General features: G+C 42.2%; 1 protein-coding gene across 1 annotated transcript; it reads left to right on the top strand.

The window, feature by feature from the left end:
- The first annotated feature begins 1,839 nt into the window (after positions 1 to 1,839).
- On the top strand, positions 1,840 to 8,859 carry naa40 (N-alpha-acetyltransferase 40, NatD catalytic subunit). Its single transcript, XM_023795088.2, has 8 exons — positions 1,840 to 2,203; positions 3,410 to 3,505; positions 6,226 to 6,278; positions 6,381 to 6,476; positions 6,558 to 6,716; positions 7,553 to 7,636; positions 7,955 to 8,032; positions 8,711 to 8,859. The coding sequence occupies exons 1-8, from the start codon at positions 2,198 to 2,200 to the stop codon at positions 8,853 to 8,855; spliced, it is 717 nt and encodes a 238-aa protein (XP_023650856.1). The 5' UTR covers positions 1,840 to 2,197; the 3' UTR covers positions 8,856 to 8,859.
- The last annotated feature ends 3,275 nt before the right edge of the window (positions 8,860 to 12,134 follow it).

Below are 12,134 nucleotides of genomic sequence, written 5' to 3'. Positions count from 1 at the left end.
GCAATGCAAAACAACAAAAACATACTAGGGCAGGCTCTGTCTTGAAAAAATTGCAGAGGAAATGAACCACGTTACATGAATACTGTATGCTTGTGTTTTTGACTTTGTGTCTCAGTACGTATAGAAAGCATAACCCTGTTCGACTTGTACTTTTACATAGATGTAATTTTAATATTTGAATGTGTTAACTTACAGATAACTACTATGAAAATTTAGTCGAGGCCTTAGTTTGAAAAGTCCTTATTGCCTTGCGGAGAATTACCCACCCCCCAGTCCTGGTCCTGTCAGATGCCGTCGCCCCCCTCCCTTAAGACATATGACCTGCTCACAAAGGGCGTAGGAGGGAGACACTGGGGGGGCCATCTGCCCCCTAGACAGAATTGGGTGTGTGTTTCGGGGGGGGGGGGGCTGTTGTCTGGAGGCTGAAGTGGGGGATGGGGAGATGGTTGTGTATCAGAGCACAAACGCTAACTAACATCCATAACACATGAGTAGCAAAGTATTTTTCGAGAGAAACAACAGCCTAATGCTGGTGGAATTACCTTGGCTTTAAACGTAATAGTACCACAAGCTGAACTATATCGTTACCCGTTTAATAAACATTTTATATTTTTCCTTACTTTATATGTTTTTTTTGCCTTGTGGAAAATAACTAACATTCATCCACCATCCATCTGCCATCTTCCAACCGTTCATCGTGCTAAGGACCGTGGCGTATAACATTTGTTTTATGTGCATCTGTACTGCATGTTAAATATTGACGTTGACTGATTGTTCTATAATACGTAGGACTTTGCTATATTGAACCATCCATATATCTTTCTGTTATCGTCTAGTTATAGTCTAATATTAACATTCTAATTTCTGTGTACTGCATAGGGAAAATCATTGTGTTGCGCAGAATGTAATGTAACTTCGTTTCTCCACTTGCATTATTACTTTATGGGGCCATCTGCTGGATATGAGCAGTATTACACGCAGATGAGGATAGCAACTATACAATCCAACCATCTTTCGACCGCCTATTCTTGACAGGGTCGCGGGGGTGTTGCTAGAGAGTTTCCCGTGCAGTACAGGACACAAGGCACGCAAACAAAAAAAAATCAGACACTACGTACAATTTATAGACGTTAGTTCACGAAGCTGCATCTTCGGATTGCGGGAGGAAACAAGCTCGAAGCGTGTGTGTGTGTGTGTGTGTGTGTGTTGGGGGGGGGGGGGGGGTTCAGGTTATACAAAGAGCGGAATCGAACCATTCAATCAATATCCTCACTATGATTTCGCTCATAACGGCAAAGGACGACACAGGCAATTATGCCAGTTTATGCAAAATAATTTAAAATGCGTGTGAGAAGGAAGGCAGACACTTCCACATATATTACACCTACATCAAAATATAAACATTTCGGAATAAACGCAACTAAAGTACTATGAGAATTTAAGATTTCCAGTAGTTTTGTTTTTTTAGCTTTGTTTTCGAGAAATTACCCAGTGCTGATTGTGGCGCCATTAGGAAAAAGTTTATAAACGTTAAATATTGTGCAGAACGTAGCCAGGAACATGCATTATGGAAAATGCGCCTATATGTATTCAACAACACAAAGTATCCGATTTAAATGATTTCAATGAGTTGTCATTTGTTTTCTCGTTTGTCGTTATTTTTGTTTCGAATCACGTGTCTGTATTTTTACAGTTACATAGTAATACATTTCTCGCGTATATTTTTAAGGTTTGTAAGTATCATTTTTTTGTATTAAATGATTGAAAATCCAATTTCTTCACATTCAAACAGCAGCGTGGGGAGGCATATATGGCTTGACCCCTAAAGCTCATGACGTAATTTCCCCAAGACTGTAGAGGGAAAGAGGAAACGGCATTTCTCTCGTGTTAATTTTGCAGAGAGCCAGAAAGAAAAAAAAGAAAGAAGGAGAAGCAAAGAAAGAGAAAAATAGATCAGGGGCGATTTAGGTCCTCATTCCCGTCGCTAGATCGGAGGACCAAAAAAAAAACCGGGACTATTGATATCGATCTTTTAGCGATCTAGCCGGCTGGCTAACTTCTACATTTATTTCTCATTAGTCGGCTAGCTGGGTGTTTTATCAGTGAACGTTTCTTATAAAAGTCCTACACAGAGAGCAGTTATTTGGTAGAAGCGCTGTATCTAGTTGCACGGAGAAGGTCGCTTTAATACAACAATATGGGGGTGAGTTTGTGCGTGTGTGTGCAGGAGTGAGTGACGGAGGAGTGAAATGCGTGCAGCGGTGTGAACAAAGAGCGTGCGATCAAGAAATCGCTACTGGCATCTGCCCGTGAATGGATGTGTGCCGACACTAAAATTTGCACGGATTTTAAAACTAACATCGCGGCCGCCGTTTCTGTTTTTCTGCCGGCGTTCATTCGACCGATTTGCATTTTCCCCCCTTTTAAGATCCAGACCAATTTCGTGTCTTTTCCACCCGTAGATGTTTTGTTTGTGTGCTTTTGCACTTATGAGCAGTGTGCGCTCATTACGGAGGAATCCATTTTTATTCTGTTAGGCCACAGCGACGGCACGCGGAAGGATTAGCATCGCGTGCTCGGAGGCCGAAACAAAAAATGGGATTTTTGAAAATTCCCAAATACTGTCTTAGACAGGATGCAATATTACTCAGTAGAATGCACGCATAGTGCTGTATATACTTACATTGATGCTTTTGTTACGCATACTTTGGCGTAGTTCAAGTACTGCCTCAACATCGTCTGATTTTGTGGCTCTGAAAGGGGGAATATTGGAAATTTGTGCACATTTTTTAATCGTGAGAGATTTTTCTCTGAAGTTTGCATCTTCGTAGTAGTTTGAGATGGGGGGGGTGGCGGGGGTGGTTTGCGTATCCCTGCATTGCTTCAGTCCTGCAAATCACACCGCAAAATTATGCCGCTGAAATAACCCAGTTAAATATACTGCATGATGTAAATCATTTCCCGTTTCTTTCTACATAAGTTAATCTGCTATCTCGAAACTCCAACACGATTACCGATGTAGCAGTTTGATTGTCCTCTTGATATAATCATGTTATCAAGATAATTAATCAACCTAATCGAATAGCAGTGTATCATGTTGTCCTAGATACATGGGGCTGAGTATTTTAATCTTAAGTTTAAAAAGGTGGAATTGATTTGATTTTCATTGATATCCAGGGTTTTCGTGTGCGTCTTCTGTTTTATGGTGTTTTAAATGTCCACCAAAATTCAGAAATTAACAAGTACTTTTAATTGCTCTGATTGCACGTAATTGCTCATGATAAATTGTGGATTGCATATTTGGCAATGCAGGGCATCCAAAGTTTATATATATATAAAAAAAAAAAACATGTCTCTCGTAATAAATGTGGTGACGTAACACCCCTGTCCTGCCCTCTCCCACCTCCAGAGAAAATCGAATCGAGCAAAAGAGAAGAAGCAGAGGCGCCTGGAAGAGCGTGCGGCGATGGATGCTGTGTGTGCCAGAGTAGAGGCTGCCAACAAGGTGAGCGGCGAGCTGTGGGCGTTGGGGGTGACACCCTACGTCAGGGGTGGGCAATCTTATCTGCAAAGGGCCGGTGTGTATGCGGGTTTTCGCTGCAACTCCCTAATTAGATTACTAATTAGAGGACTGATTGGCTGAAGAGTCCTCACACCTGGGTTTGAACAGCTGACCTACAGGTTATCCCAAAAGCCTGCATTACCCACCCCTGCCCTACGTGACGGGGGGGGGGGTACCTTTAAAAGGTTCATATATGCGCTTTTGAAAAGTAACATCTCTACTCCTTTGAATCTTCTGCTCTGGGGGGATGTGGCTTAATGGGTTAGGGTGCTGTGTCCATGACGGGAAGGTCGCTGGTTCAAATCCCCGACTCCGTAGAGTGATCTAACCCCAGATTGCATCATGGATTGTCTGACCTTTCTTTCTCGAAAATATACATCGCTTTGAATAAAAGCGTATGTAAAATAAATGTCTTTTTCTTCTACCCATCCATCCATCTCCCCTTTCCATCCTGGTCAGGGTAAATGGAGTTCCAAAGATTCCGAAACCTTCTCCTTGCATTTGTATGATACCTCGCAGAGCATCAGCGCCGCAGCTATTCCCAGCTGCCGTGACGTGCAGATCTGTGTGACATGGAGACAGTGAGAGGGAGCAGGGATTTTGGGTTTGGGTTTAATGAGGAACATGCACGGTTGGTTGTTTCATGTTCGGCAGGGAAAATGAGAAGCGCACCGGGCCTGTGGATGTAGCAAACAGGTTTTAGCATTTCTGTGTGACCAGAAAGAGAAGCAGGAGGCTGTTTTATGCCACTGGAAATGACCTATAGGTAAAGGAAGGGGCCGATCACATGATGCTCGTCACATAACTTCACCCCTTGGCGTGATGTCCATACCCATCCTCTGTCTTACAGGCAAATAAACACAGTGGTTTGACGGAGGGGGGGGAAAGCACTACTTTCCCGGAGTTATGTATTGTGGCTGTTCATTGGCTAATATGGGAAGTTTATTCACGATTCAAGAACTTTATAGTCATTGTGCAAGCATTGTGCGATTGTGTCAGCCGCAAATGATGCGTTATATTTAAAATCACACACATGTACAAAGAATAAGTAAGAGCAATATTTTTATATTGCTATCTTACTATATAATATATCAGCGCAGTAAAGGTACAGATTCTCCGTGTTAAGTACAATTTATAGGCTAGCTATATATGTGTGTGTAGTTAGTCGTATATTATATATATGACTAAACATTAGGGTTCAAAACAGCAGCAGTAGTACAGTAAGGGCACAGTAGACAGTTGTGGAATAAAAGTGAATTAGTAGCGTTGAATGACATGTATGGCTCGTATGAAATATACAGTACTTTCGGTACTTTCGCTTTTCCATTGACTTGCAGTCAAGTTCCAGTACCGAAAGTGGCAAATCAGCTGGGGTACTACTTCGATACTTTGGAGTGGGACTTGAAATGCTTTCTTTTATGATTGGTTATGCAAATAGCCTGCCGCTGAAACGATACCTTTAAAACAGGTGCACACTCAGAAAACAACGATAAATGAAGTTTAATAAGATATATTATTGCGATCTGGTTGGAAGAACAGATACAACAAAAAGATCAACAAAAAGATGGCATGATAAAATATTTAAAGTATTTTGTTTAGTATACTATATGCATGCTGTCGTAGTGATGTATTTTTGTTGTAATAAACATTGGGGTATTTATAAAACAAGAAGAGGAGTTCTTAAATTTCCCCAAAACCCATCTTTGAGTGATTTTAAACAAGGATGAAAATGATTGATTGTTACGGAGAATGCATGCGGCTTTCATGCAAAGATAGATAATCTATAAAAGGAATAATTAAAATTGCAAAGCTTGGTAAGGTTTTTTTTTTATATGACAGAGTAACAGAGTAAAAAAAATTTAGCGAAACTTTAACCCCTTGCGCTATGTCTGTACAGAAATGAAAGAAAGAAAAAGCCTTATTTTAATATATCTGACTAGCGATGTAAGAATTGGATGTGCATAGCATGCGATGTTGGTATTAATATTGCACATCGTACAGTCCTGTAATATGCTACAGCCATTTTTCGATTTCAGTACAAAATACGCCACCTCGTGTTGTGATGTCTTTCGGTACCGGTACGAGTTTTTACGCCAGTGGAAAACCAACACCTTGAAGTACCGTACTTTTGGTAGCAACAGTAGCAGCACATCAGTCTGTCAGACTTCTGATTTCTGAGTTCAGTTGTAGGTAGAAAATATAGGTATAAGTCTTCACTCTGTGTCCCCTTGCCTTTTAATTGTCGATAATTTATCTTTTGCACATTTAGCAGATGCTTTTGTTCAATGTACATTACAAACATCAGGGAATCATAAGGCAAAAGCGCAGCTAGGCTGAGCTTCCAGTGAAAGTCCAGGTACGAGTGCCAGCAGCACTGGGCCAGGAGCTATACAGTACAGCATCTTCTAAAGAAAGCCAGAAGCTAAAAAGACTATTCAAGGAGCAGAAGTGCAACATAAGAACATTCAGGGAACATAAGAGGCATCTCTGTAATAGAGGATAATTGGACAGGATTTTTCTTTGCAAATTATCCCAAAACTGTCACTGTAAAGTAAACATTTTGTCTTATTGTATTCTGTACATGGCTGAGGTGACAGTAAAGCTTTACTGGATTATTCTTGACTCGAAAAGGCCGAATGGTTGAACCGGTTTTGTCCTTGCAGCTGGAAGATCCTCTGACTGCTTTTCCCGTGTTCAAGAAGTACGACAGAAACGGGTGAGCATCCCAAGCGTCGATCGTCTCTCGGAATGTGGGACTGTGGGACGATGTCCTCGCATATAAAAATGCTCAATGTTACTTATTGTGTCGTTCTCCCAGACTGAATCTACAGATAGAATGCAAGCGCGTCTCTGCCTTGGCCCCTAGCGCTGTGGAATGGGCCTATCAGCTCACCAGGGCCAACATGCAAAGCCTGTAAGAGCTACGTGATTGTGGGGTGCTTGGGATTGGGGCTTGTTGGGTCTTTTGTTCCTGACCTTCCCTTCTGCTCTCCAGCTACGAGCAGAGCGAGTGGGGATGGAAGGAGCGGGAGAAGAAGGAGGAGATGAAGGACGAGAGGGCGTGGTACCTGCTGGCGCGCGACGCCGACTCCACCCCCCTGGCGTTCTCCCATTTCCGGTTCGACGTGGAGTGCAGCGAGGAAGTGCTGTACTGGTGAGGCCATGGGGTGACTCCAGCGTCATGGGGCTCAGTTTCTGTTCAACAGGTGGCCAGTTTGGCCTGGACCAGGGTCGTCGCTGATGGGGCGGGGGGGGGTTTCCGGGAATGGAAGGGGCCCAGTCTCTACTGATCAACCCCCCGGGTCGGCGGTCCAAGTTCCAGTCAGGTTCTGGTCAGAGGGCATCTAAGATGACATTCCTTGCTACGCCGTTGGCCAAGACTGTCGTATGTTTCATCAACGGTAAATGGGAGTGATATGCAAATTGGGAATGATATGGTAAATGGGAAGTGCGAGTCTCTGACCGGATGGTTCTAGAAAAGCTGATTTCTAAATTTTTAAAATCTTTATAATCAGTGGTTAATTTTCTGCATTAATTTTCTTGCAAATATTCACCGAAAACTCCTACACCATTATTCTTATGTATATTAAATTTGGATATCCGGAGCACGCCACAATCTATTGTTTTAGTAAATTATGAAAGCGATAAGTATTGACGTGGCGGTGAAGAATGGGACAGCTCAGCAGTCATAGCATGTTTTAAAAGAGGAGATATTGTGGATAATCATGGTAAAAGGGTGGTATAGTGGTACTTTTTGCAGTTTAAAGTCAAACGCGTTTATAAAATTTGGGTGTCGTTACCTCTCAATATTTCAGGCGCGCTACTAATCTGCTTACCGAAGCATAAGTAAATGTCCGTATAGTACTGAAACGCCGGCATATGGACAAATGTTTCACCCGTCGCGTAACGGGGTGGTGATTGTTGCGCGTGTGCCATATAATTGCGATGCGATATCACGTAGCCCTATTTAGCGATGCGTCTGTGTTCCAGTTACGAAGTGCAGCTGGAGAGCCGCGTCAGAAGAAAAGGACTGGGCAAGTTCCTGATCCAGATCTTACAGCTAATCGCCAACAGGTATCAGACCCCTAGTAAACCGGACTCACACCTCATCTCTTCCCAGTACATGCAGCGGTCAATTGTGAAGTGCAGCTTTGTTGCAGGTGATACAGTCAGCTTAGTTTATTAAGTAATGCTTTTGACCAGCTCCTGACTGAGTAGACCGTGGCAATGCATGATTTTGTTTTTCTCCTGCCTTTTAATGACGGGGGTTTGACTTGATTCTATTTCGGGCAACATTTGAGCTGGAATACTCAAGATAAGAGAAAGTATCTTAGCATGGAGGTTGCTGTGCACGTCATAGATAAACTCTACCCCCGTTTTCTTGCTCTTTAGCACACAGATGAGGAAGGTGATGTTGACAGTCTTCAAACACAATCACGGTGCATATCAGTTCTTCAGGGAAGCCTTACAGTAAGTTCTTGTACAGGGTCTCTTCTCTTTTCCTGTCCTTGATGTCAAGGTTCTTCTTTACTGTGAACTGTACATACAATACTGTCTCTTTCCTATGTAGTTTACATGACAAAAGTTAAAAACCATTGGGACCAGGTTGTTTATATGAGGTGGGCAGTGCCAGGACGACTCGTATGTTTTTACTTACAAGTGAAGATCCATATGTCCTATGTGTAAAACTTTTAACCGTTTAACACATTTTATTGTACGGTCCTCACTACTCCATTAGGCGGAGTTACCGTTTTACTGACTCTTTCAAAGAGGTTTTTAGTAAAGTCAAGCCTGAGGCTTTTTTAGATTTTTATTTAAAACTAATCTTAAGCGTCTTTATTTAGAATGTTTTAATTGTTTTATAGTTATTTATATAGCTTTTACCTTTTTGGTTGCCATGAATATAGCCCTAGTTGCTGGCATGGTATGAAGTATCAACATAACTAATGAATATGCAACTTCTATGGTGCGTAGTGATGTCATAATTAGAATGTATGTGCAGCTTCTATGGTGCATAGCGATGTCATAATTAGAATGTATGTGCAGCTTCTATGGTGCATAGTGATGTCATAATTAGAATGTATGTGCAGCTTCTATGGTGCGTAGTGATGTCATAATTAGAATATGTATGCTATCTTTGAACTTCAGGTTTGAGATTGATGAGACCTCGCCCAGCATGTCCGGTTGCTGCGGAGATGACTGTTCCTATGAGATTCTGAGCCGACGGACGAAATATGGGGAGGTCGGGGGTCATAGCCACAGTGGGGGCCACTGCGGGGGGTGCTGCCACTGAAGTAATGGGGGGGGCGGGAGGGGGGGGAGTTCCTGTTTCTTTAAGGATTTAAAAACTGCCCCCTTCCCCACTTGGAACCAGGAACCCATTTAAAGAAATCTCTCAACATTTATATAAAATAGGTCTCCACACAATCCCTGATAGTGTAGTATTTAAAGACACCACAAGCAGCTGTGTCACTATTCCCAAAGAAAAGCTCTGTTGGAAATCAGGGGCATGTCAGAGTCTAGCGATATAATATATTCAAAATAAGCAAATTGTACAGAAATACAGTTGCCCCAATTTTTTTCAAATGGGACAACGTTCTTGTACATAAGACTGTCCTTGAGATTTTTTTTTTTAAAAATTGCATTTTGCGAACACACAAGGCCACTGTCATTTTTATTGCTTATGACAAATTTAAAACTGGAAGTGCATTAAACTTCAGGGCTGGAATTTGCTGTTACTGCATTTTACAGTCCATTCGGATTATGAAGCACTTGAGAGTAAATGTGATTGAAAGGGTAACTATGGTTACGTAACTTTAGAATCTCCTATGTTCCTGATGTTCTGTGTTATTTTGCCAGTTTTACTACTATAAATATTTATCTCTCAGGTTACGAAAATGGACTGTGTCAGTCTCTCAGTGTTTTTCCCAGTGGGGGGGGGGGGGGGCGGGTGTCAAATGTGGATTTGGGGGGGCTGGTTAGATGTTTTGTGGATTTCAAACTGATGGTTGGAAAAGTGGGGGTTTGGCTGTATTTTACTTTATGGAGATTAAAAGCTGTCGTCTTTCTCCTTTGATTTTTTTGGTTGTTATATGATGATGTTGCTATCCCATGGTCATCCTCGATCTCCCATCATATTATATACCTCCTTTGGGTATTCATTTTTTTTTGGGGGGGGGGGGTGTCACTGATTAAGTGAAATATTTCCTGCAGACAAATTAGCATTGAACGTGTGCGGTTTAAGAGATGATTAATGCAGTCCTGTGCTTTTTAGTTTTGTGTAAAAAGGGAATCGGTAACATTTCTGCCTTGTTAGTGTTTTATTTGTATGTTATAAATAAAAGGAAGCCTGTTTGGCTGACTTTGTGTAGTTTTTCCTCAGTATGTAGTGCTTGGTAAATGTATCTAGCTGTACTTAAGTAGTTGAAGTATTCTATGTGCATACATAGAATGAATGAATGTTACATCTATATAGCAATTTTTAAGGCACCCAAGGCCCTTTACGGGACCAATGGGGAGCCACTTCAACCCCCACCACTGTGTACCCCCCCCCCTGGATGATGCGACGGCAGCCATTCTGCACCAGTACGCTCATCACATAGTAGCTAAGGTGGTGAAGGGGCAGGAGAGAATTCACCAGTTAGGTACAGGGGAGGATTAGGAGGCCAGTTTAGAAAAGGCCACAGTGGGCAGTTTTAGCCAAGACATCAGGGTACCATCCATACTCTTTCGAAAGATGCCCAGGGATATTTTACGACTTCATGGCTTCAGGACTTTGGATCTACGTCTCATCAGAAGGACGGCACCATTTTCTTACAGCAGTGTGCCCGTCACTGCACTGAACATAGGGATCCACACAGACCACTGGATGGACTAACCTGTTGGTCACACTAACACCTCTTCCAGCAGCAACCCAGCTTTCCTAGTTGGTCGACATACTGGCCAACTCCAAACCTGCTTAGCTCCCCATGCATTACCTATGCTAAACTGCAGGTGGTGCACTTGCTGACATAGTCTGAATTGAATTTGAATTTAGTGATCAGTGGTCATTAACACACCACAGCACACAGTGCACAACCACGAAATGTGTCCTCTGCATTTAACCCATATGTGACATAGGAAGGGGCAGCTAATTCAACGCCCGGGGAGCAGTGCTTGGGGGCAGTACCTTGCTCAGGGTACCTCAAGGGTGCCTTGCTGGTTGGGGATACCGGGGATGGTCTCAACACAAACTGAGAGAAAGTTGGCGCTGTTCAACAAATGCAATGTCACTACAGGGCTTTAGCTAATGCGTGTGAAAGTTTATCCAGATGCCACCTTGTCGGTCCTATACAAATGTTTACAGCCACAATTTGATGAGCAAATTAGTGGTACATTTAAATTTAAATTAATGAGGCATATTGTGGTGCTCAAACTGTCTCTCTCTTCACTGCCACTTCAGTGCTTATCGCTTCTATGATTTATCAAGGCAGTAGCATGTACGTGAATCGGAACGGAATCGATTTGAAAATTAGTGACGACACCCAGGCGAATCGCAGTGCCCCGGTGCAGTGACAGGGGACACTGTGCTGTAAACATCGCACGGTCCTTTTGAATAAGACCTAAAATCGAGCTCCTGACCCTCTGAGACCACAAAAGGGTCAGGGTCATTCTGTGTCAGTGCGCTCACCACACAATACCTAAGATGGTGAAGCGGCAGGAGGGAATTCACCAATTAGAAGGGATAATTAGGAGGCCAGATTTGGTAGGCCACAGTGGGCAATTTTAGCCAGGACATCAGGGTACCACCCCTGCCCTTTTAAAAGACCGCACTCTCAGGTGTTACATCAGCTGAGCATTTGGACAGCTTTCAGCAGTTTCATGTCGTAGGCCTGCAGTGGGCAACCCTGATCCTATTGGGTACTGGATGGTACAGTTTCCAATTCACATAATTGATATGAGTTACAGTGTAGTGTTTATTTATTTTAGAAGACCATGATGCTTTGTAAAATAATGAAAATATTTAAAATATTACGAATGACAAAAAAATATTGTAATTTAAACCTTATATCTTACAACTGTGGAATTGAAGTAAATTCCTAGAAAAAGTAGATTCCTAAGAAAAAATCCCCAAAAAGGAAACATTTACGAATGTCAGAATTTTCGTGAGAACTGCGTAAGTGGGCTTTAATAACTTTTTTTTTAAGAACGGTTGGTGAATGAGGCCCATTGTTCTCTTTTGAAGTCACGCGCTTTCAAATGTCAGGAATATTTCCCTTTCATCACTTGATCAAAAATAAAACGTGCATATGTTTTCTGATTTGCCAGATGAAAAAATACAAAGCAAGGAAACGAGTGTTAATATTTGGTCGTTTATCGGTATTCGAATAAAGTGTATAAGTACGGTGACCAGATAATCCATGACAGGGAGGACATTTTGAGGTAGAACAGGATTTGTAAACTGCATGTCTAAGTCTAGGTATATAATTTGTATTGTGTTTCAGAGGCAAGCCATTTGCATAACCAATCGACAGATTGACAGCATTTGAAGTCCCACCCCAAAGTAGTACCACAGGTGGTTTGGCACTTTTGG

The sequence above is a fragment of the Paramormyrops kingsleyae genome, chromosome 24 (assembly GCF_048594095.1).
Source record: "Paramormyrops kingsleyae isolate MSU_618 chromosome 24, PKINGS_0.4, whole genome shotgun sequence".
Classification (NCBI taxonomy): Eukaryota; Metazoa; Chordata; class Actinopteri; order Osteoglossiformes; family Mormyridae; genus Paramormyrops; species Paramormyrops kingsleyae.
The sequence above is the reverse complement of the archived record's forward strand: the minus strand, read 5'-3'. Positions and strand labels throughout refer to the sequence as shown.